We start from the raw sequence: 26,010 nt of genomic DNA on the forward strand, positions 1-26,010 counted from the left end.
TCTTCATTGCGGCTGCGCGGAATGCGAAGACCGGTTGTTTTGCTGAGAGACTTCCGGTTGAGAGGTGACGGCGGCCGTTTCCGGAACTAAGCAAGGCTCGCGGTCCTTCCTTTCACCCCTGAGGGAAGAACATGGACATCCTCAAAGCAGAAGTCGCGCGGAAACGAAAGCTGCTGGAGGAAAAGGCGCTGCTGGCGGTAAGGGGCGCGCGAAAAAAAAAAAAACGTAGGAGGGAAATAAAACTTCCAACAGGTGGAGTTTCCCTCAGCGTGGCGCTTGCTGGAGTTTCGGTTAAAAGGCTGTGAGACCTACAAAAGTTGGGGAGGCGCGGGGGAGCGTGATAGTCTCTCTGAAACCCAATGGCTTGGCAGTGAATCCTTTCAACGTGCGCAGTTATAGCATTATAACAACAAGAACCACAACAGCCACCTTTAGAGAAGGAGATTTGCAATTTCCAGCCAGAGAGCAGTGGTAGTGCCTTGTTCTTGTGTGCCTTCAGGCCATTCCTGACTTAAGGGATCCCCATCAGTGGATTTTCTTGGCAGAAAGAGTTTGCCTTCATCAAAGGCCCCTTCCACACAGCTGAATAAAATTCAAATATTTGCTATGAACTGGAATATGTGGCAGTGTCGACTCAGATAACCCAGTTCAAAGAGATATTGTGGGATTTTCTGCCTTGATATTCTGGGTTATATGACTGTATGGAAGGGCCCTCTGAGTGGCCCAGGGTCACCCTTCTATGCTGCCATATAAAATCCACATTATCATCTTTGGACTGGATTATATGGCAGTGTAGACCCAGGGCCCTTCTACATAGCCATATAAACCAGAATATCAAGGCAGAAAATCCCACAATATCTGCTTTGAACTGAGGCCCCTTTCACACAGCTAAATTAAATCCCACATTTTCTACTTTGAACTGGAATATATGGCAGTGTGGACTCAGGTAACCCAGTTCAAAGCAGATATTGTGGGGTTTTCTGCCTTGATAATTCTGGGTTATGTGGCTGTGTGGAAGGGCTTTGGGTTATCTGAGCCCACACTGACATATATTCCAGTTCAAACAGGAAAACGTGGGATTTTATTCAGCTGTGTGGCAGGGCCTCCCAGATAATCCAGTTCAAAACAGATAATGTGGATTATCTGCCTTGATATTCTAGATTACATGGCAGTGTAGAAGGAGCCAAAGAGAGAGTGCCTTGCCCAGGGTCATTCTTCTACACTGTCATATAAAATGCAGATTATCTTCCCTTGAGCTGGATTATATGGCAGTGTAGAAGAGAGCCCATTGTGTTTCCATGGCTGGGCACAGATTTGAATCCAGTCTCCAAACTCCAACACTCAAACCATTGCATCACTGTGGATCTTTATAGACTGTAGTAGTGCCTTGCCAAACTACAAAGCCCAGGGCACCTTAGGATACAGCCAAATTTGTATAATGTACATCATAATGGTGTATTCAAAGCACTATAATTATGCACTGAGACATGGACTCTGGTTTGTGGGTGCAGGGATAAGTTGTTTATAAACTCAAGGGTATATCCTATGTCCCACCATCCTTGTTCATAAATTATCTATCTTTCTAAAAGTGACTGAACCCAAAGGGTGCTGATCCTGGAAAGAAGTGACCAGTGGAATGCTACAGGGTTTGGTCCTGGCCCCAGTGCTGTTCAATATCTTTATTAATGACTGAGGCCCCTTTGACACAGCTGAATAAAATCCCACATTTTCTGCTCTGAACTGGAATATATGGCAGTGTAGAATTAAGATAAACCAGTTCAAAGCAGATATTGTGGGAACAACCAGCACCATCCAAGGGAGCCAAAGAAGACCTTAAGATCATGACCGGGGGGGGGGGGGAGTAGGGTGTATTTAGATGCTGTTTTATGTTTTAATATCTTAATGTTAATGGTTTTAAATTGTAATTATATGGTGATTGTTTCTATTGATTTTGTGTTACCTTTTATTTGCTTTGTATAATGAGGCATTGAATTTTTGCCTAAATGTATGTTGTAAGCTGCTCTGAGTCCCCTGCAGGGTGAGAAGAGCGGGATAGAAATGAAGTTAATAATAATAATAATAAAATTCTGGGTTATATGGCTGCTGCAACAGCTAAAACGCCAATGGTATTTTGGGCTGCATCAAAAAGACTATAGTGTCTAGAACGAGGGAAGTCATGGTGTCTCTCCGTTCTGTTTTGGTTAGACTTCACCTGGAATATTGTGTCCAGTTCTGGGCACCACTATAGAAAAGACATATTGACAAGCTAGAAAGTGTCCAGAGGAGGGTGACTAAAATAATCAAAGGTCTGGAGATCATGAATCACTATGAGAAGTGGCTTAAAAAGCTTAAAATGACAGGAAAGGAGATTTCACCTGAACATTTGGAAGAACTTACTGACTGTAAGAGCTGTTCAACAGTGGAACTCTCTGCCTCAGAGTGTGGTAGAAGCCCCTTCCTTGGAAGTTTTTAAACAGAGGCTGGATGGCCATCTGTCAGGGATACTTTGAGTGTGCTTTTCCTGCATGGCAGGGGGTTGGACCTTTGTGGGATCTTCCAACTCTTATTATTCTATGATTCTAAGTCCAAGTATGTATGGTATGTTGGTTGGTTTGTACCACAAAGCTCCTATATGGCTTGGTGAACCTGGACCACACTTGGCACACATACTCTTCATTACACTATGTAGCACGTTTTTATTCCTGGATTATTAATATATTTTCCTAATTGGTTCTATAGTAAAAACATGGAAAAGGTTTATTAAACTGCTAAAATTTAGTTTTTGTGGGACATCTTGCAGCAAATTTCTACAGTTTTTCAATGAATATAGTTTGTGGTAGCCACAGAAATGTTTGTTTGTTGTTTATTTGTTCAGTTGCATCCAACTCTTCATGACCTCATGGACCAGCCCACACCAGATCTGCTTGTTGGCTGTCACCACCCTCAGTTCCTTCAAGGTTAAAGAGGAAATAACACTTTCAAACCAGGAACACTTTCAAGTTTTGTTTCATAATGTTATTTACTGCGACACAGACTCTGGTTAGTGGGTGCAGGGATAAGTTATTTATCAACTAAGGGGCATTTCCTATCTCCCACCACCCTTGTTCATAAATTGTCGGTCTATCTATGTATAGTATGTGTCAAGGACAGAACGCCACAAGATCAAAGATAACAGAGTTTATTGGATTTACAGAACTCAAAATGCCCGTAAAAGACAAGGGCAAGGCAACTTTAGCCTTTAAAAACAAAAAGGGGCAAGAAAAACGTTCAAAAGATAAACCGGATTAAACCGGAGTTTAATCCGGGTAAAATCAAAACAGCTTGCTTCAGCCTGGGGATAAACAAACAGAAGCTGAGAAACAAAGAGTTCAAAAGAATGCAACTAATTGGCAGCAGATGCCTCTCTGCTGCCAGCACTATGTTTTGAGTAACTAGGAGTCACTCCTTCACACAGCAAGGCAAATTTCCAATACAAACTCAGCAGCCAAGGATTGAAGCAGTAGCGTAGTCCCAGTTCGTTCCGAAGGTCGAGAGGCAGAATCAGACGTTTGCAGTTTTCCAAGTCCAATAGGAGAAAGCGAGCCCGTAGTCAGTTTTCAGTCCGTAAATCCAGAGTAGCAGATGGCGTCCGTCAAGAAGACGACGGAAGGTCAAAGCTATTGAGATTAAGCAGAGGTTTTGCACAAACAAAAGCCCACACAATTCCTCCCGCCGTCTGAACCCAAATTCCAAAACAACTTACGTATCAGCACACGAAAACACACCAGTCTTCAGGAAAGCGTCCCACACAGATCCCAAGCGTTCGTCCAGATTACCTTGCCCAACGCAATTTGCAATTGCTCCCAAGCCTCATTTTATGCCAGTTACAAATCCTCATCACTATCAGCTGCCCTCCTTAACCCGGGCGTTTCCTCATCACTTTCCTCATCAGAGCTGGAACACCTCTGACTACGCCCCACAGCATCCCCAGCTGTGGATCCCATCCCATTCCTCCAGCTTGTCCATGGGTCTAATCCTGAAGGTCCCCATTCATCTTCCATCCCATTATTGCCAGTGGCACCCAACTCCTCCCTTACCCGAGTCCAATCCATCTCATCCTCTTCCGAGCTAACCAGCTCTTCCTCCATTCTCTCCGTGAACCCCTTAAAAGACTCTTCGTCAGACGGTTCTGCAAAGATATCTCGCAGCCTCTTTCTTTCTCGCTCCTCGAGAGTATCTGACTCTCGAGGAGTCTTACGTCCACGTCTGCCAGAAGCAGAGCCATGAGGCTCAATCATAACAGTATGTTGATTGGTTTCTACCACAAAGGCTTCTACATTGCTTGATGGATCTGGACCAGACTTGGCACACATACCCTTCATTATCCAAATTAAATCAGTCAAAGGGCTTGAACTTTTTTTAGCACTCCTTTCTGGCCAGAGCAGAGGGAAAGAAAAGGAATAAAGTATATTTGCTGTGGGTAGATGAAGTGATTGTCTGTGACTGGAAAATGAAAAGAAGTGACGCGGATTGGCTGTTGCTAGGTGATGTGTATGAGGGAAAGGGAGGAAAGAAGGAAACTTAGCCCCCTTCCACACAGCTGAATAAAATTCTACATTTTCTGCTTTGAACTGGAATATATATGGCAGTATGGACTCAGATATCCCAGTTCAAAGCAGATATTGTGGGATTTTCTTCCTTGATATTCTGGGTTATATGGCTATGTGGAAGGCTCTAAGAGAAAAAATGAAGGGACAGATAAGAAGGAAGATGGGAAGAAAAAAAAAGAGGGAAGGAAGGGAAAGTAAAGGGGGAAAGGTATGAGCGTAGGAGAGGAAATCAAGATAAGAGAAGAAAAGACGAAGGAAGGGAGAGAAGAAAAAAGGAATAGAGGGAAAAGACCCACAAAGAAAATGCATACCTGGGCAATGCTGGGTATATACACTAGTTTACCAATTTCAGCTAAAGGGAATTTCCAAATTTAAAATATTGTTCATAATTCATTTTAATTTTTTTTCTAACCTATTAACAAAAGAGGGCACATTTCAGTGTGTTTTATGTAGCTGTTACTACAAGGATGTATGACACTTGACCAAAGTGCATGAAAAAGATGGCATAGTGATGTTGATACAGTCAGATAATTAGGTATACTTATTCATCTTTTTAATATGCATATTCAACAAAAAAATCCAGGTTTTAATATATTTCTAAGGACCAGGGAGTGAGCACACAGTGAATTTCTGGAATAACTCCAGTGTATGTTCTTAAAATGAGAAAATAATTTGTTGCCAGGACTGTATATTTAAGATGTAATTACAAGAAACAGGTTAGATCCAAAGAAGATCCATGTTGGATTATATTAGAAGACCAGTTGTATATTCTATTCACACAATGTCAAACCAGTTGTCTAGGATTCCATAACTTTGACCCATGGCAGTTAAAGTGTTGCTGCATTTTATTCTATAGTTTAGATCACCCGTAGTCTACATTTCACTCTTGAGTTCATATTCAAGTCCATAGTGACATCCAACATGCCTGAGCAGTACCACAATGCTTATAAGCTGCTAGGTTATTGATGCCAAAGGTTGTTAAGTGTTATCTCTGATTAGTCATATTCTGTCTTAATTACAAGATCAGGACCGTTGCCCCTTCTCATGGTTTTCTGTATTATAGAGCATCTCACTTGTCTCGCTGCTGTCCATATCACTTGTAGAAAACTTCCAGATGTCCTGGTGTTTCCCATGAGATTGTTTCTTGCTATAATCACATAGCTAGACAATACCACTTTTGAACTACTGCTTCTATTGCAGGCATGGTGTGCCTTTACTCGGCATATAGCAATTACATTCTGAAAAGTACAGGTGTATAATACAAAATACAATAGTTTACTAAAAAGTACAGCATAAAGTTAAATATTTTTTATTCAACACATCTAAATTCTAGTTTATTCTACTCTTTCATAGCCCCTCATAATCATAGCTGAATCTCACTGACCTAACTAAATCCTCATTTCTCCAGTGACTAATTTTGATAGCTTCTTTCTCTCTTTGTCCTACACATTCACCATTTATAATCCCACCAAAAATTAAGCCTCTCCTCCTCCCAGCAGGTCGCTTTCTGTATTTAAATATCCTGTGTATCACACACATAACCATAGTTGACCTTCCATTCTGTAGCAAAAACAACACTTTTTTTCTTTTTTGTGTGTGCAAAAGTCTATAAAATTACTGTGTAGGACTAGTCTGGAAAAAAACTGCAGATTTTGTAATTTTACAATTTCTATCCATTGAGTAATGAACAAAATACATTTGAAGTATTTGAACATTCATTAAATTATTTCCAGCTTGCCATACACTGCAGTAATGGTAATTATTCTGTCCATTCAAGCCATTAGCAGTTTTCAAAAACACAAGACATCTGGCTCTTGTGTATACATGTTGGATTCAGTTCTTACAAGTGATCACTAAGTAGTTTGGAATCTGATGCCCACTCTCATTTTGCTTAATATTATAGAAATTAGAAATGTAAATTATTATGTAATTTCTTTCCTGTCTTTCAGGACAATAAGAAATATTTTAAGCGCAGCGAACTAGCTAAGAAGGAAGAAGAAGCATATTATGAAAGGTGTGGTTACAAGGTAATGCAATAATGTTTCTGTTAGCATTTCTGCTTAGCTAAGCAGTTTCTGTTTGTGGTATTTTAAAATATATGAATAATGATTCTTTGTCCACTCTATCACTGTTGCTCTTTAGCTTGTAAACGAGAAGCCACCAGGAGAGGTATGAATTCCCAAGCAAAGTTTGCAATGCAGGGAGAGGCATGCATGGATATGCAGCTACTTTAATTTGTGTTTATAGTTTGGCTTCTTCTGTGGAGGGCATGAAACTGCTTGAAAATAAAGCTGCTCTTTTTTTCTTTTTAAAGTTTTGCTCCAGCAGGCATGTACATTGGATCTAATATAAACCCTTACCCTTTTATTGAACAACAGAGGCTGACAATTTTTAAACTCCCAGTGTGGTTCCATTGGGGTGTATGCTTTGGTGTCTAGGAAAAAGTCCAATATTGGTGGTTATTTTCTGTTTTCGGCCCAGAAGATCCATTTCTTACAACAGAATGAAGTAATGCTTTGGGTTTAGGGGATCATGTAGGAGGAAAATAGGAAGATAGCTTGTACTTGGGGGTCATCATAACAATGAGTTATTCGGAAAGCCTTGTCTTGCTGGCATGTCTGAAAAGCAATTTGGATGTGAAAATAATACTTTAGCAAACTTTAAGAAACTGGTCAAACAAAATCTACATTAGATTCAAGATCTGATTCAGAGTCTTCTAAATTTACTCAAACAGCCTGTCAGTCTAGTATATTAATGTGATGATAGGACTTACACTTCAGCACTGAAGGGACTACATGTATCCTGTCATTATATAGTGTGAACAGGACTTCAGTGAGAAAGTAGGCATGGTTCACAAAACTTGCATAAGAGTACAGACAAATATTTGATTTGGTAGCTGTGCTCATGTGTATTATGGTTATAAACATTGTTCTGGTAGTTCAGTAAAACTTTCTAGCTTACATTACAGTGAGATCAAGTTAAGTGTTCATGTTCTACTTAGATAAATTAGGATTCAGTATTACGAGTGTGGATGGAAATATTAGTGGGTCATTATAGCTTACTAAATATTTTACAATGCCCCCATCTCTGTATTTCATTCCTGTTAATATATTTAAGACAAGGCAAAGAGCTGGCAGCATTTTACAAATGCAGTTTGAGTTGCTTCAGAAGAGGAAGCACTGAAAAAGTCTTCTTCATTACTACTTTTTTCTGGTGCAGACATTACTTGTAACTGAGTCCAACTGACAAAAATTGTTTAAATCTGCTTCCATTTGGGAATTAATTCCTACAGTCAATTTCCCCTTCAAAGATGAATATATTGTAGGATAATACATTTAAGATGTTTTGTATAATAAATGATTTTTTCCTGATATAAGTCATTTGCCTGTCACTTAAGGGGTCCTGGATATGTACTGCATAATCTTCTGGAGGTTTTGTTGAGGAATGGCCTTCTGTACAGATAGATTTAGGCATGGGCTGAAGTGGATAGAGAGCGATGTTACGACAGCTGACGGTACCAAGATACCTCTGCTAGAATGTCATTGATTCAGTGAAAAATTGCAGCTGAAATGGATGCAGTGGCTCAGTTCACATGTAATGACACATCATGAATTGGCACTCAGATGCTCAGGTTTCCTTCTGGACTTCACGTTTTGGTCAAAATATAGTTTGTCATCACATCTGTATTTGGTAAACTATATTCTGTGTCTCCAAACCTGAATGGGAAACACTGGTTTCTGATCACTATGCATAGTCAGGAGCAACTTGAGAAACTGCAAGTCGCTTCTGGTGTGAGAGAATTGGCTGTATGCAAGGATGTTACCCAGAGGACGCCCAGATGTTTGGTGTTTTATCATCCTTGTGGGAGGCTTCTCTCATGTCCTCACATGGGGAGCTGGAGCTGACAGAGGGGGCCCATCCGCACTCTCCTTCAGGTCAGCAACCCAACCTTCAAGTCAGCTGTCTGCCGGCACAAGGATTTAACCTAGTGTGCCACCGGGGGCTCCACTATGCATAGTTACCATATGTAGTAAACAACACTTTATTTTTTTCTTATATTCCCAATCCCCAAGTCACATTCTGAATGATTGCTCTGTTATCTGTGACAAATCTATTTAGAGGTTTCAAACATTTTTGCATGTCAGCATTGCTTTGTGTGGGTACATTTTTTTCTTATAAGCAGTTCATGTTCCTGTGAATTGAATTTGGTGCGTTCATATTTAAAATCATGCTGTGTTATTATGCTCCTTCCGATTACCTAGATTCGACAGGAAGAGGAAGATGAGGAAAAGAAGGCAACTGCTTCATCAAATCCTGTATTAGAACTTGAGCTGGCAGAGGAGAAGTTGCCTATGACTCTTTCCAGACAAGAGGTAAAGACCAGTTTCCGGATTACTGTATGGCCCTTTACCTAGTAACAAGAGCACATATTATAGTTGACCCTCCTTATCAATGGATTTTGTACCCACTGATTCAACTATACATACCTTGAAAATGTTTTTTTTAATTACAAGAAGCAAGCCTTGTTTTTTTCCATTTTATTATAAGAATACTCTTTCGTATAATTATAATACCTTTGTTTTATTTTGTTTATTTTGTATTATTTTGTTTTTATCTTGTTATATTGTGAATTGCAGGTATCTTGTTTTTATCTGATTATGCTGTCCGGGCTCTGCCCCATGTAAGCTGCCCTGAGTTCCCTTGGGGAGATGGTGGCGGGGTATAAATAATGTTTTGTTGTTGTTGTTGTTGTTGTTGTTGTTGTTATTTTTTATTATTATTATTATTATTATTATTATTATTATTATTATTATTATTATTATTATTATTATTATTATTATTGGATTTAGGCATCCACAGATTTTTCTATCCATAGGGGTTCTGGAACCAAACCTTGGTGGGTACTAAGAGCCCATTGTACTTTTGTTTTTCAAAATGAAAAGATTACTTATTTGATGTTTGTTTGATGCAAGATTACTTGCTCTATATGAAGCACAAACTTTTTCTACGTGTCCCAAATTTCACAGTGGTTCCTTTGACTTTTAGTCAGTCTGTAATTTCCTTAGAGTCAATATTGGTATAATAATGGCTTGCTGTAACTCAGAGTAAGAGGATGTCTTCCTACCTTTCACTCCACCCCAACTGCTGCTAAATGAAGATTTTAAATCAACATTAAACCATTGTTTCAAATTGCAATTAAATTTCAACACCTTTAAGAATAGTTAAAAGGAAGAAATCCACTGCAGAGAGATGGTACCTACATTACATTTGTTTCAGCTGTTTTAGAATCCATCCATCTGGAATGACCTAGATTCTTAAACTGCTGATACAAATGGAACATAGCTTCCATTTAGCATTCAGAATGTTAGTGTTGCCCACTATTAATGCTCTGATTGTATTTGGAGCATTCTGGTTGCATAATTTCTAACTGATTGGAATAGCCATGGCTGAAGTGCTAGTTGCACATAGACTTTTAAACAACTGCCATTTGGGTTGTTGCTGTACATTCTGTGTTCTTCAGAATAAAGAAAAAAATTACATTAGTAACACAAAATTATAAGAGAAATTTTAAGTGAGATTTGGAACTCTGCTTCAACAATGCAAGCAATGCGTTACTAAGCACAGATGACAAATTGAGCACCTTACATAAAATTGTGATTTAAGAAGGAACTCTTGACTCTGATGTATATAATAATAAATACTGTAAAATTTATTTCAACATATTTACTGTGTATACTCAAGTATAAGTTGACCTCATATGTAAGTTAAAATATTATTTTGGGGCCAAAACTATGGATTTTGAATTGACCTGTGGATACGTTTAGGGTCATTCTGTGGAGTGGGGAAAGATTCAGTATCACCTCACATGGCCAGCTACCCTGACTGTTGCAATTTTCTTGCCAAGACATTAGAAAAGGCCAGAAATTGCACTATGGTGAGAGGCTTGGCACTTCTTTTAGATTCTTCCATTACAGACTAAACTTGCCTTTTTCCAATTTAATAAAAAGAAGATAGTTCCCTTTTTGATAAGAGTTAAGGTATTTACATTTACCCATAGATAAGTTGACCCTATTTTTTTCGACTACATGTAATACAGTACTTGCCCATCAGTTGATCATTGTAGGTACTATTATCTTTTAAAGAATGTATATTTTGGAACACCCTATATTTTGTGAAACTGATCCTGAGTGAAACGCCCTTCAAGCTTTTTCAGCTCATTAGATAAGGCACCTTGTCCTTTAATATTAGGGAGTTCCTTCATTTGTGTTTTGTGCTGAGCCTTTGGATGGACTTATCTAATCTGTTTTGTCAATGCATGTACAAAGGAAGCTTTTTGTTAACTTTTTTTTGCAGGTCATTAGGAGATTGAGAGAAAGAGGAGAGCCAGTCAGATTGTTTGGAGAAACAGATTATGATGCCTTCCAGCGATTACGAAAGATAGAAATTTTGACACCAGAAGTGAACAAGGTAATATCATTTAAGTAGGTATGACTTAATGCCTAACTTGTGTATGTATAACAAGGCCTTTTCGTGTAATTCAGTTTCTTTCTAATTTTTAGATGGATTTGTGTATGTTTAAAGAAGTATAATCCAAAGAAGGGAAATTCAGAAAAGTTGTCTTCTCAGTTTATAAAACCACTAGTACATCTTGGTTTTACTTAGAACTAGCTTAAGTACCTGGTGATGACCAGGTTAGATATTTTGTACTGCTGTGTATTAGAAATAGTAATGGTTTGGCTTTGAATGTTATGTATGGTCCCACTAGAAATTCAGATGGCTCTCTGAATGTAGGATACACATGGGTCTTTGAATGTGGGTGAACAATAACTCCCACCATCCTCTGCCAAACCCCCTCAAACCTCACCAGTATTTTCAGTTTGGTCCAGATCCATAATTAGTGGGATTCACATGGTTCACTGGGTATGGGTTGACTACATTTCCCACCATCCTCTATCATTGCCACTGCCATGTTTGGTCCAGTTCCATCATTGGTGGGGTTCACAGTTGTCTCTGGATGTGGGTGGACTACAACTCCCATCACTCTGAGTCAGCCCCCCCCCCACCCCCACCCCCCAAAAAAACACAAAAAACCACCACCACCAGTATTTTAAGGTGATCATTATGGGTATGTGTGCCAAGTTTGATCCAGAGCCATTGCTGTTGGCCTTGATTGGGCTCTCTGGATGTGGGATCCATTCTGGAAAATACATAGGTTGATAGATAAAAATAGATAATATTTAGTCTGGACTTTTATATTTAGCATTGCTGTAGCTCTACAATTTGGCCTATTGACGTTTTAGTTAACTTTGGCTACATTATATATAGCCATATACATAATTGGGGTGCAGCAGTGAGAATGACCAGCCCGTCCCTCTCAGCCACGGCTATATACATTTGCTTGAACATATGCATAGTAATCTGGTGTGGAAAAAGAGTAGCAGCTCTAACTTAAGGTTTGTCACAATTCTTAAGCTTTATAGTGTACGAATTTTAGGCGTATTTCATATCGATTGTGAGATTACCTGATTGCTTCCAAAGAAAGTCAACCACTCCAAAAGTGACAGCAGCCCATTAAGTCCCTTGGTCCAAAATCAAAGTTTTTGTGGTTTGGAATACAACTCCCAAGAAGTCCCAGTCCGTATTATGAATGAACAACAATGATAGGAGTTGTAGTCCGAAGAACCAGGAGGGATCGGCTCAGGGAGATGGCTTTTAGATCATCCACCGGTAGTCAAGTGTGATCTTTGAAATGGGATTTATGGATAAGGACAATCTATGGGACAAGATACTATTTTCAGAAAGGAAAACCATCACAAAAACATATAAAGTATTACTGGAATGGAATACTGAAACACAATTAATCAAAAATAGTATGTCTAAATGGGCCAGATGTGTGGGAAGACCAATCCTAGAAGAATGGGAAGCATGTTGGAACAGGAAATTAAAATACACATTCATATAATTTGAAAGAGAACTGGATGAAGATGCTGTATAGATGGCACTTCACGCCCAAGAAATTAGGGAAAATAAATAAAGCAGCGAATACAAAATGTTGGAAATGCGGAGAGGAGGAGGGGTCTTTCTTCCACATGTGGTGGAACTGCAACTGGGCAAAAGAATACTGGAACAAAATTCACGAAAACTCTCAACAAATATTAGGCGTCAAACTTCAGAAACTACCAGAAGTCTATCTTCTGAATATCTCCAAATTACCTCCCCGATCAAATGAGGAGAAGGTCTTGACATATTTAACAACAGCGGCCAGGATTGTGTATGCAAGATATTGGAAGCAGGATAAGACACCCACGGTTGAAGAGTGGTTAGTGAAAGTACTAGAAATAAAAAACATGGACAGGCTGACATTTTTATTAGCCAAACAGCAAGGAAGGGCGAGAAAAGAAACTGATTGGAGACAATTAGAAAAGTACCTAGAATTTTAAAAAATCAATTAAAAGAAAAAGTAAGAAGTTTAAAAGACTTAGAGAAAATCAAGTTATCACTCTCCTGTTAGAAACTTAGAAGACGGAAAAAAGGGAAGAAGAAGAGGAAAGAGAAGAGAAGAAGAAGAAGAAGAAAAAAAACCAGACATTGATTATGGAGAAAAGAATGTGGAATGGCACAAAGAACTAGCACAGATCATAAAAAAGAAAAGAAAATGACCAACGGGATCATCCTGGAAGTACTAACCCCCTACCCTCATCCTGAAACCTCGTCCTACCCATCCCCATTACCCCCCCCCCCTCAATTCCCCTCCCCCCCCAAAGGATTTTATGTGTATTAAAATTTAAATAAAGATTATTTTAAAAAAAAGAAAAAAAAGAAATGGCAGTGAGAGAATCAGGAAAAAATAGGAAATTTTAACTCAAGCCAAGAAAGATGCAACTGCACTGCTTAGGATGATGCTGTGTTGTCTCAATAAATTAAAATGGGAAGGGCACGTAATGTACAGTTGGATTGCACACCCCTCCCCCCCAAATAATGTGTTGTACTTTTCACTGTTATTTCTGCAGGGATTGAGGAACGACCTGAAGGCTGCTTTGGACAAAATCGACCAGCAGTATTTGAATGAAATTGTAGGTGGCCAAGAACAGGGAGAAGATGATACACAGAATGATCTCAAGGTCCATGAAGAAAACACAACAATTGAAGAATTGGAGGTATTGTACCAAACCTCAGAATGTGTTAAACTTGAAACTAGATTTATTGCTGTAAGTTTTCTTTGTTATTCTGTGCCAAGAAATGTTGGATTCTTCAAAACATTTATCAATTATGAAATTTGAGAAAATGTGCAATTTTCAGAATGAATTCTTTTACACATTTTCTGTTTTTTTTACTAATTGATCTACTTTTAGTTGTGATTACAATGTATCTCACCCTTCCACGCCCACCTCTTTTAAAAGTACATATGCCTAATTTGACCTTGTGTATAGTATTACTTATCTTATGTAAATTTGTATTGAGATGTTATTCAAAACAAATATGCATTTTTTTCTAGGCTTTGGGTGAATCATTAGGACAAGGTGATGATCATTATGACATGGATATCATAACTAAATTCTTAAAGGTAAAAGCCCTTACTTGTGCACCATTAGGGAAAACTCATATGGTTCTAAACCAATTTCTGCATTCTCTCTTAATTTATTAGATTTAATTGCTATTGCATTTCTAGTTTTGATGCTAGAACAAGTTGCTTATTCAAAAATAATTTCTAAATTCAGAATAAGTAGTCAGCAATTTAGATTGTGAACTGTACATACTCGATATGTATGTGAGGATTTTTCCTGAGCTAAAGCTTTGGAACTTGTTAATGCACAGGGAAAACCTGGCCCTTTTTATAGCTGTGAATTGAACTATGAGTGGGGAAGAAAAGCAGCAGGCAGGAGTACCTGCCACTGTTCCTGACGTGCAGATAGTTTCTAACCTGTTCTGCACTTGTGTCTTTGTGAAGCTGCATTGAATTCAACAGAGTGACCAAGTAGAATTCTCTGTTTTAAAAAATAGAGTAATCAAAGGCTCACCTTTATACCATTTTTAATACCTGAGGTTAAATGTGAACCAGGAACTGAAGGCAAACCATTACTCCTTTAGTTTCCTCTTGTTTGCAGTTTCAAAATTAAACCACTTATCTTACAGAAGGATTGTAGACATTCATGTGATAATGTATATCAAATGCTTTGAACACTTGAAGTCTGTAATACAGTTGAGGCATTGTACTGTTTTTATTGTATGGTAACTATAAAGTGCATCATTTAGTACAGTATTAAAAATACATGGGTTCTAATAGTACTTTCCACCAAAATATGGAATTGCAACTTTCTGTTTAGCCACACTGCGGCAGTATGGCCTAAACTCTTTGTCTTCTGCAGTTTCTTCTTGGAGTCTGGGCTAAGGAGCTGAATGCCAGGGAGGATTACTTGAAACGTGGTGTCCAGGGAAAGTTAAACAGCGCCACTCAGAAGCAGACGGAGTCGTATCTGAGGCCACTTTTCAGAAAACTTCGGAAAAGGGTAATGTTCCTCTTTCTGACTCACTTTGCCATTAACAGTGACAAGGTGGTCTCCCCCCCCCCCCCCTGCTTAGCCATGTAAGGATGATGATGGTGGCTTTTTTCTTTGTCACAACCAGAGCAGAGAAAACAGACAGCTAGTCTATAATATGCAGATCATGTGATAAAGCTGGTTCAGGATCATATTACTTCAAATTAATTGCTATTCTACAACTGTAGTTCTAGAATTTGGAGCGTTCTTCATATCCTTTATTGGCTTCACACTTCCAACGGTCCTCTGTGCAGGATCATTATTATAATTTGCAGAATGTGATGTTTTTGGCTCACGGAAAGGCACAGAAGAATCCACATGGAAGGAGTAGATATTTTAAACCAAGTCTCTCAGGGTCACATCTAGTTGTTGGCCAGTTAAGTGGAGTGTTGGAGTTGGTGGCCTTTAGAATTAGGCATCTGGTATTAGATCAAGGAGTCATAGGAAATTGAGACCATTAGGGCATGGGTACAAAGCAGGGGTTTGGGATTTGGTATCATGTGCAGATTTATACCAAGGCATTTCTTTGAATGGGCATTTTCCTGTTCTATTTCTTGAAAGGAAAGTGGAAACATTCAACTAATATAATTGTTGTGCATCTGAAGCAGCTTATTCCAGTTTGCCTGGAAATTCTACACAATACGAATGCATTCTGCTGAGCCCTTCACTCCTTGCCATTCCACTGAAAAGGGAAATGGAGGCAAGTAGGCTAAGGTTAAGCTTAGAGAAGGATGCTAAAAGAAGGCTGAACAAGGAGGAGGAGACTCTGATCCAGGGCTGGGAAACCTGTGCGCTTCCAGATACTTAGTCAGGTTACTACTGGCCAGTAGTTCTTCGATATCTGGAGGTCCATGGGTTGAACAGACCTGGTTTTATGCAAACAGGATGAAAAGATAGTAGCTAATGACTTAGTTCATACTGGTTTTCTTCACTTCTCTCCCAGTCCTCTGATTTAGGCTGCTTAAAGCCACTCTTCCTCCATGATTTCACTTTCCCCCTTTTTGTCTCTGCATGACTGCTTCCATTCTCTCTCTCTCTCTCTCTCTCTCTCTCTCTCTCTCTCTCTCTCTCTCTCTCTCTCTCTCTCTCTCTCTCTCTCTCTCTCCCCCCCCCCCTTTCTTTGGCTGCTTAAAGCTCCCGTTTGACCCTGACTTCCTCCCCTCTTCTCATTGGTTTCTTCCTTAAAGAGTAGAAGCTCTGAGCTGACTCCTCAAGTTCTCTTTCTAATCTCAAAGAACCGTCAGTGTTTTGTGACTGAAGATAAGAGAGGCAGAAATGTACCTTCATGGCGGTGTCGGATAAGTTAGTGAGGCAACCCTGTCAGGGACAAGCCTAAATGAAACAGAATAACTGAATAAAATCAACTTCATCTTTTTCATAAAGTCTTCAACACTTAAGCCACTATGCCACTCACATCAGCCGATGTTGTCTAGAAACAATGTCCACATCAGTCACTCATGTGCAAAGGAGGGAACTGGGCTACTTTGATCTTAATGACTTATTATTCGAAAAGGAAGTGTGTTTGACTCCAATTTAAAAGTTTAACAAATAGGTTGTTGCCATGGTTGCTGGATGTATGGGATTATTGGGCTAGCGGGTACGAGGTATTGCTTTTCTCAATTCTCTGATTGCTCTTTTGTTTTTGTTTGTTTTTTAGACTCTTCCTGCAGACATAAAGGAATCAATAACAGATATTATCAAGTTTATGCTACAAAGGGAGTATGTGAAGGTAAAAAAAATCATTTTTTAAAATGGTAGGGCATTTGTGTCCTCTAGCCGAATTGGAATAGGTTGTGTGAAAAGTTACCATTTAACTCTTCCAGGCAATATTGTTTTTCTCCAAGGATAAATGTAATAACATATGTTCAATATATGTATTCATGCTAATATATAGATTTGAGGCACAGAGATGGGAGATCCATTCCATGGTATGGTTCCCTAGATACATCAATGGTTATTGTTCAACTACAGTGAGCAAATGATGACTGAAAGTTTAGTCTCAATCAGGATTAACAGGAGGGGCAAATTTTTAGGCATATTGATTTCAAAATGTAAGAGATGTCTTATTTTTGACTTGCTAGCATGTTTGTTATTCCTAAAAATGCAAGTTTTGCTTTAGTTGAAATTGATAGTATGAATAGATGACCCTCCATGACTTGAGTATATTCCAAAAATGAAAAAATAAATAAATCTAAAGAGCAAACCTTGCTTTTTCCATTTTATATAAGGGACACCATTTTACCCTAATGAGACTTGAGCATCCTAGTATTTTGGTATCCCTGGGGAATCAAACCTCAGTGGATACCGAGGATCCAGTGCACATAGAAACAGCATTTAATTGGAAGCTGTGTCACTGTAACAATAAAAATTGTAAGCATGGGGGCTGCTGAACCAGTAGGCCACTCCTGAATATTAGCTCTTTCTGCTGTATATGCATATTTGTGTTATTACCCTTACCATTTTGATATCTGAGTTTATAACTAAATGTTGTTTCTTCAGGCCAACGATGCCTACCTTCAAATGGCTATTGGAAATGCTCCCTGGCCTATTGGTGTCACTATGGTTGGCATTCATGCCCGAACTGGGCGAGAGAAGATTTTCTCAAAGCACGTGGCTCATGTTCTGAATGATGAAACTCAGCGGAAATACATCCAGGTAACGGGAAAAAAAGCAGAATGGGTAGATTTAGTATCTGATGACTTGCTTCAGTTTCTTGAGATGGCTTAAAATGTCAGCAATAATAATTTTTTGATGCAAAAATAATGGAATGGGTAAGGAATTAACTTAATTTTTTGATTTCATTTATACTGTTTTTCTCCCAGAGTGGGACCCAGGGTGGCTTCCAGAAAGAATACCCACCTCCAAAACATTAGCAGTTTAAAGCAATTAAAATCACAACATAAAATACCATTTAAAAGATATACAATTTTTTTAAAGGTACATAAAACATCCCAGTAAAAAGCTTCCCTGCTTTTGACACGGACCTCTTTAGCTCTAGCTCTTGACTCTAGATGTTGGATGTTTATTTTATAACCGGGGTTGCTGCGGTATGTTACCAACCTGCTGTTTGTTCATTTCTGTAGGGTTTGAAGAGGCTCATGACCATTTGCCAGAAACACTTTCCTACAGACCCATCCAAATGCGTGGAGTACAATGCTTTGTGACACAATGGCAGCCAGTGTCTGCTTTTGGATACTTGGACGATGAGAAAAGAGTGCCATCTCTATAAGAACTTTTGATCTGTGCATCAGAGTGGGCTGAAGCGGTCAAAGAAAAGCTAGGTGCTTTTACATAGGCTCCATTGAAAAGGTCACAGTTATTCGTACTTGGATAAAGTTGTATATTTTAATTTTTTCATACTACATTTCAAGAGGAAATATATATTTATAGAAATGTCTATAGTTGCTGCATTTGGATTGCATCTTAAGACATGGTGTGAATGGGGAGCCTGTGGATGTTGGGAAAGAAATGTTGACGTGTCTGCATTATGACCGAACCTGGGACTTTGGTTTATTGCATCCAACAAGTATGGATTAGAACCAGCCGTAAAGTCCGGTTTATTGTATTCCTTCCTAGTTTATTCACCTCCTTGTATGAAGAAAGTACAAACATCTTTCTATCTTCTGTCTTTCTTGTGAGCATATCTGGCCCTTTCTGTGATAAGTCACAAGTACACAGATGCAATAACTTCAGAAATGCCAGCGCTTGTTCCACATAGTAGTATGAAAGCATTACGCCTAATGGAACTGGTCCAGCAAGATATATTGTTTTATTCTCCCAGTTCTCATGCACCAATACAAGCTATCTGGTTTGATTTTGAGGCTTCTTGTCATAGAATGTCTTAAATCCTAGTGTAGATTTCTAGGCATTCAGACCTGAACAGTGATTTGGAAAATAACTTTATGGATAATTTGAATAGTTATAATGATCTACTTTCCAGTACCAATTACTTAACAAAATAGCCTGTCTTCTTTTATTGAGACCAGAGGCAAGTAGTAAAGGATGTCAATTTCCTTGTTTCCAACCAATGAAAGGAGAATTTTATTTATTTATATTTATATTATTTGATTTGTTTCATGTATCCTGCGCCTCTAGTTAATTGTGTAATAGTTAATGGTGAAAAGGTGTCAGACACAAAAAGGTGTCGAATCACAAATGTTTGAGAAAATTCAGTATGTTCAACAATATAAACAAATTCTGATGTTTTATTCTAAAATCATGTTCTGGAAATGTATTCATTTTTAGCTGGCGCCTAAATGATAACCAGTTTTCTCTTGGGAGGGAGTGCCAGAGCTGGCATGACCCAAGGCTAAAGGTTTAGCCACAAACCATTACTAAAAAGTATTAACCTAAGTTTTTTTTCCTTGGTGTCTTGTTTTTTAAGCCCGTTCCTGCGATTATTTGGAGCACTGATTCAGAAAATGGGATAGACTGTATCAGCTCTAGTTTCTTATATATGGTTATCATGATTTTCTATGGGCGAGCATATAATAATAATAATAATAATAAAACTTTATTTATAACCCGCCACCATCTCCCCAATGGGGACTCGGGGCGGCTTACATGGGGCCATGCCCAGACACGATACAATATAACAAAATAAAACAATATATCATAACACAATATAATAATACAAAAATAATCATATACATTACAACGCAAATCAGAGCAGACAGGGCGGGCCACATGAACATTTAATTAAAAACTCGGGAGAGAGAGGCATATAAATAAAGAGAACAGGGGTATAAGACGGAACAGTCCAAACAGTCCAAAGGATAAAATCCAAGGGGAGTAATCAAGAGGTATATAACATTTACTCCCTGAAGGCACATCGAAAAAGCCACGTTTTTAGATCTTTCTTAAAAGCCAATAAGGTGGGGGCTTGCCTGATCTCAGAGGGCAATGAATTCCACAGTTGGGGGGCCACAGCAGAAAAGGCCCTCTCTCTCGTTCCCACTAGACGGGCCTGGGATAGAGGCAGTGGCGAAAGAAGGGCCTCCCCGGATGAGCGGAGGGATCGAATAGGTTTATAATAGGAGATACGGTCACGAAGGTAGGTGGGTCCCAAACCGTTTAGGGCCTTATAAATGATGGTATTCACCTTGAATTGGGACCGGAAGGTGAACGGCAGCCAGTGGAGCTCCTTGAACAGGGGAGTAGATCTCTCCCTGTAGCTCGCCCCTGTAATTAATCTGGCCGCCGAGCGCTGAACCAATTGTAGTTTCCGGGCCGTCTTCAAGGGAAGCCCCACGTAGAGCGCATTACAGTAGTCCAGTCTAGAGGTAACTAAGGCATGCACCACCGTGGTCAAGTCAGACTTCACGAGGTATGGTCGCAGTTGGCGCACAAGTTTGAGTTGTGCGAAGGCCCTCCCGGCCACCGCCGACACCTGAGCCTCAAGCGTCAGCGCTGAGTCCAGAAGGACCCCCAAACTGCGGACCTGTGATTTCAGGGGGAGTGCAACCCCGTCCAGGACAGGTTGCCACCCAATACCCCGATCCGACGCGCGACTGACCAGGAGGGCCTCTGTCTTGTCAGGATTGATCCTCAGCTTGTTCCTCCTCATCCAGTCCGCCACAGCGGCCAGGCACTGGTTCAGCATCCGAGGGGCTTCCTTGGATTCAGATGGAAAGGAGTAGTGGATTTGCGTGTCATCTGCGTAGAGATGGCAACGCCCTCCAAAACTCCGGATGACCTCTCCCAGCGGTTTCATGTAGATGTTGAATAGCATGGGGGATAGAATAGACCCCTGCGGGACCCCACAGGTCAATGGCCAGGGGTCCGAGCAGGAGTCCCCCAGCTTCACCATCTGGGAACGACCCCCCAGGAAGGACCGGAGCCACTGCAGCACAGTGCCACCAAGCCCCATCCCAGAGAGCCTCCCCAGAAGGATACCATGGTCGATGGTATCGAAAGCCGCTGAGATGTCCAAGAGAACCAGCAGGGTCACACTCCCCCTGTCCAGCTCTCTGCGGAGGTCATCCACCAAGGCGACCAAAGCCGTCTCGGTACTGTGCCCAGGCCTGAAGCCAGACTGGGAGCAGTCCAGAAAATCAGTGTCATCGAGAAACTCCTGGAGCTGCTTGGCAACCACCCGCTCCAGCACCTTGCCCAAGAATGGGAGGTTGGAGATTGGTCTGTAGTTGTTACAAATAGATGGATCAAGCGAAGGCTTTTTTAATAGTGGTTTTACTACCGCCTGCTTAAAGCAGGATGGAACTGACCCCTGAACCAAAGAGGCATTTATTATGGTCACAAACCAATCCAACAACCCATCTTTGGCCAGCTTGACCAACCAGGAGGGGCAAGGATCCAGAGCGCAGGTGGTCGCCCTCACAGACCCGAGAATCCCCTCCACGTCATCAGGAAGAACAAGCCGGAAAGAATCCCATAAGATCGAACAGACAGGTACCTCGGTTACCTCCTCTGGAGCTACAATTAAACTGGAGTCTAGCTCAAGGCGTATCTGAGCAACTTTGCCTGCGAAATGGTGAGCGAAATCGCTGCACCTAGTTGCCGAGTCATCGGGAAGCCCCTGTGCCTCAGGAGGCCGTAGGAGCTCCCCAACAACTCGGAACAACTCCGATGGCCTATTGGCCGCAGACGCTATGCGGGCAGTCGTGAAAGCTTTCCTGGCTGCTCGCAAAGCCACGGAGTAAGCCCTAATAGCGGCTTTAGCCTGTGCTTGGTCAGACACATCCCGAGATTTCCTCCAGATGCACTCTAGTCCCCTCCGCTCACGCTTCATCACGGCCAGCTCCTCAGTGAACCAAGGAGTCGACGTGGCTCTACGTAGCGAGAGGGGACGTTCGGGAGCGATCGTGTCCAGTGCCCTTGCCAACTCCCTGTTATAGCGATCAGCCAGGGCATCGACAGGATCGCCAGTCTCCAAGACAGGAAGATCCCCAAGAGACCTCAGAAGTCCATCCGGATCCATCAGTCTCCTGGGGCGGACCATCTTAATGGGTCCACCACCCCTGCGGAGGTTAGAAGAAACGGCGATACTTAAACAGATCAGATGATGGTCAGACCATGACAATGGAAGAATATTTTGCTCTTCCACTCTGACTGTCCCACCGTCCACAACAAAAACAAGGTCCAAGGTGTGTCCTGCCTGATGTGTGGGCCCAGATATAATTTGAGACAGCCCCATGGTTGTCATGGCAGCCATGAAATCCTGAGCTGCTCCTGTCAATGTGGTCTCAGCATGAATGTTAAAGTCTCCCAACACTATCAGTTGTTGGGAGACAAGAGCCGCATTGGAGACCACTTCTGCTAGCTCAGACAGAGAGACTGCTGGGTCGCGGGGTGGACGGTACACCAGCAGAATCCCCAAGCTGTCTCGGGCTCCCACCTTCAGGAAAACACACTCGAACCTCGGAGATTGCGGAACGGCGCATCTGATCAGGGCGATGGACTGCCTAAAGATCACCGCAGCTCCTCCTCCCCGCCCCCCAACCCTGGCCTGTTGATGCACCCCGAAACCTGGAGGACACAGCTGGGTGAGATTCACACCTCCCAGCTCATCCAGCCACGTCTCGGTGATGCATGCCAGATCCGCCCCCTCATCCAGGACCAAATCCTGGATGATAGCTGTTTTACCGTTGACGGATCTGGCGTTCAAAAGCAGGACCTTGAGGTTGGGGGGTCTGTCCTGAAGACTACCGCACCTAGACCTCTCCAGGGTCGCAAAAACTCTGTTGCGCTTCTCCCCGGGTCGATAGTGACCGTGCTTTCTCCTCCCCCATATCACCTCAATGGGGCCACCACCATGAAAGCCTTCTTCCCCCTGATGGATAAACTGGGTGGAATTGCCAGTTGCCGGGACTAGTCAGCTGTCCTGGCAAGGAGAGCCTCCAAGGGTACTTGTTTGTTTAGAGAAGGAGCTTCTCTCCACTAATGGGAGAGAGGGGTCAGTTGATTTATCATCAACATGAATGGGAAGGTGACTAAACAAGACTGGAGTCTTGTTGTGGGATTCGGAGGTAGAATAAGCATGACTTAGAATTGGGGATTCTTGAATGTCAATACTCAGCCCGATGTGCAAGGGGCGAATCAGTGGGTCTACCAGAACCCTCCTGAGAGTGATGCCCCATTGTTGCAGTTTGGGTCCACACAAAAACAATTTTTCCCTTAATATTTTATCTTCCAAGCCAATGATAAGACGCAAAGAGCGGTTCCAGGATTGGTATTCTCTACAAAGCCAGTCGATTGTCTTGATTCTCACTTCCGACCAGCTTATGGATAAAATTTGTGCAAGGGATACCTGGACTGCTCGCTTAGAAGTCCACCTGCCTCTGTTCAATAACGAGTCTGAAACTTCCACTGCAACCTTGTTTGTTCGTAATAGATGTTGAGAGTTGCAGGAAGTCTCCAAAGATTGTCCGGCCAATTCAGGGGGCAGCACAGTGTTAGACTTCTGCCGGACATTGTTGGTTTCCTTCCCATCCCCCCTCCCCAGACCCATTCCCCCAGATAAAAGCCCACCCTCCTCTCTAGTCCCTCTAAGGCCTGGACCGACGACCACCTTCTGCTCCTTGAGCTTAATTTCTCCATGGCCTTCCGGAGTGTTTAGTTCCTCATTTGAGTTAATAAGCCTGGTTGGTATAGTTGTTATAGTGTCTGTAGGAGAAGGGTATTTCACAATCAGGGAAATTCCCTTGAAGAGATGGTCGAGCTTCGCGTTCAGTATTTCCAGCTGCTGCAGGACAGTACCGAACGATTTCCCCAACAGATCACGTAAGTGCGAGAGTTCATTATTGCCCGGAGTTTCCTTCCAACTCATTTCTTATTACCTTCTCAGAAAGCCTTCCTATAGTATGCCACTCTGCTCTTTCAAAATTAGCACCTCAAACCTATAGTCTCTTTCTGTCAAGCTTTCACTCAGCAGTATATCCACCAACATACACAGACCATCAATTCACATTCTAAACCCTCAATTACCCATCAGTAAACTCACGGTACTCTCAAACCTAAGTGATCGCTTCCTATGACATTAATACCAGGTTAAAACCCGCTACCTATCACGGTCAATACAGTTTCCCTGCATAGAGATAAAAGTTTCTCACTCCCGACTCTGTAAGACACACATACACAAACACATACACACAAAAGGAGGAAAAAAAAAAAAAGGCAGGCAGCAGACTATGAGGATCTTATAAATGCTGCTTAATACAAGTCCACCCAATTAAAGATGTCTCGAGGCCACCTAGTTTGATGTAAATTCCAGATGCAGGAGAGCAGAGCTAGCGAAAGTGTCTTCCCTAGTAACACGAGGTCAGAAGAAGACTAGTGGAAGCCACCCGGTCCGGCGTGGCCTCCAAACGCCTGGTTCTGCTTGTATAGCCAATGCAGCCGATGCAATGGGCCGAGGGAGGCCGCCCGGTCCGGCGCGACCTCCTGAGGCTAGAATTTCCTATGTAGGGGCCAAAGAGGATTGAGGCAGGTCGCCCAGTTCGGCGCGGACCTCTAGGGCCAAAGTCTCTTCAGCGCTGTTGCAGGGGCTAGATCCTTCTCCCAGGTAGCCAGGAAAAGGCCAAGACCAATGGTCGGCAGCCTCCCTGTTCGTTGCCTCCGCAAAGGCCGAAGGAAAGGTCTGTGAAGGGGGGGGGGGAGGCCGCCCGGCTCGGCGCGGCCTCCGGAGGTCTGAATCTTCCCCCCTGAGCAGCCAGCAACAGACTGAGACCGATGCCAGGAAGCCGCCCGGTTCGGCGCAGCTTCCAGAGTCTTAATGAGGCCGATGGAAAAGGCCGAGAGGAAGGCCCGATGGAGAAGGCCGAGAGAAGGCCCGAGGAGGGGGGGAGCGGAGGCCGCCCGGTTCGGCGCGCGCCCCACCGCCGGAGAGGAGGCAGCTGGAGCTGGGATGGGGGTAGGCCTCCCCAATCGACGGGCCCAAGCCGGCGAGCAGCTCCGAGAGGTCGCCCGGTCCGGCGCGGCCCCCACGCCCGAGGGTGGAGGGAAGGAAGGAAGCCCAGCCAAGGGTGGAAGGAAGGAAGGAAGCCTAGCCGAGGCCGCCCGGTCCGGCGCGACCTCAAACACACCAAAAGCGCTAGGGCAGTCGTCTCACGCTCACCATTCCTGCCGCCGCCAGCCGCCAGCAACTCCACGCTGCAAACTCAAGCGGCTCTCAAGGTTCTCCGGATGCACCTTTGGAATGGCGGACGGGACTCCTCTCTCCTCCTCCTCTCCTCGCGGACGGAGCCCTCGGAACAGTTCAATAACCTCACAGTAGGTCACAAAACCCCCCAGGGCAATGTACCAATCTCGCCCCTCTAGTTGGTGACGAGGGGGGGCCCCCAACCTAGGGACTAGCAGCATATGGCAACTGGTGGATGCCATGTTCTATATCTCAAAAAATTACAGACGATTAGACGCTTTACAAAATATTAAGCAGAAATCAGCTGTCTTTTCTGTTTATTATAAACTGATGGAAAGGGGCAATTAAATAGGGAAGGTGAGCAAACGTGGAAAGGTTAGAATCAGTTCTGTATTTATTCCTGTTCTGTCCTCAGATAAGAGCTAGATGTGAAATGCTTGCACTTTGAATTCATCACAGCCTAAATGAGTAAGTTTTTATTTCCTCAGGCCTTGTTTTGTCTGTGAGAAGATGATCCAGTTTAAGTAACGTGTATATCTGAGGGCAGGATGGTAAATAAATAGATAAAATCTAAAAATCTAATATGGCCCAGAGAAGCATTTTTTCCAAAGCAGGGACAGATCTATATGGAAGCAGATACTTGATGATCTGGGGCAGGAGTCCCCAGTGAAGCATTCTTTGTGCCATAGTGTCACTGACACTTCCGATATCACTTGTCTATTGACTTTTTTTCAAGGTTCAAGTTTATTTTTTTACTCTGATCTAGCCAGTCAGGCTTCCTTTTCCC

At 42.1% G+C, this 26,010-nt stretch overlaps 1 protein-coding gene and 1 long non-coding RNA gene across 3 annotated transcripts; one reads left to right on the top strand and one right to left on the bottom strand.

The window, feature by feature from the left end:
* The first annotated feature begins 17 nt into the window (after positions 1–17).
* prpf18 (pre-mRNA processing factor 18) lies at positions 18–19,343 on the top strand. Of its 2 annotated transcripts, XM_003221449.4 has the most exons (11): positions 18–197; positions 6,539–6,616; positions 6,732–6,758; positions 8,852–8,962; positions 10,944–11,057; positions 13,601–13,747; positions 14,086–14,154; positions 14,957–15,097; positions 16,785–16,856; positions 17,627–17,782; positions 18,211–19,343. In XM_003221449.4, the coding sequence occupies exons 1-11, from the start codon at positions 132–134 to the stop codon at positions 18,289–18,291; spliced, it is 1,062 nt and encodes a 353-aa protein (XP_003221497.1). In that variant the 5' UTR covers positions 18–131; the 3' UTR covers positions 18,292–19,343. The 2 variants fall into 2 exon arrangements, with proteins under 2 accessions (XP_003221497.1, XP_003221496.1); XM_003221448.4 differs by lacking the exon at positions 6,732–6,758 and having other exon boundaries at positions 20–197.
* On the bottom strand, positions 3,163–4,279 carry LOC134299747 (uncharacterized). The gene is made up of 2 exons (XR_010006989.1): positions 3,743–4,279; positions 3,163–3,656 (listed from the first exon to the last, which is right to left on the bottom strand). It is a non-coding gene; the product is annotated as an uncharacterized LOC134299747 (long non-coding RNA).
* Positions 19,344–26,010: the final 6,667 nt, after the last annotated feature.

Source organism: Anolis carolinensis, chromosome 5 (assembly GCF_035594765.1).
Source record: "Anolis carolinensis isolate JA03-04 chromosome 5, rAnoCar3.1.pri, whole genome shotgun sequence".
In the NCBI taxonomy this organism is placed as follows: Eukaryota; Metazoa; Chordata; class Lepidosauria; order Squamata; family Dactyloidae; genus Anolis; species Anolis carolinensis.

Excerpts from the sequence above, each read along its gene's own strand:
- prpf18 (XM_003221449.4), top strand. The coding sequence starts at position 132 with ATGGACATCCTCAAAGCAGAAGTCGCGCGGAAACGAAAGCTGCTGGAG. Across the intron at positions 15,098-16,784 it reads TCAGAAAACTTCGGAAAAGG|ACTCTTCCTGCAGACATAAA; the intron begins GTAATGTTCCTC and ends TTTGTTTTTTAG. Across the intron at positions 17,783-18,210 it reads CTCAGCGGAAATACATCCAG|GGTTTGAAGAGGCTCATGAC; the intron begins GTAACGGGAAAA and ends TCATTTCTGTAG.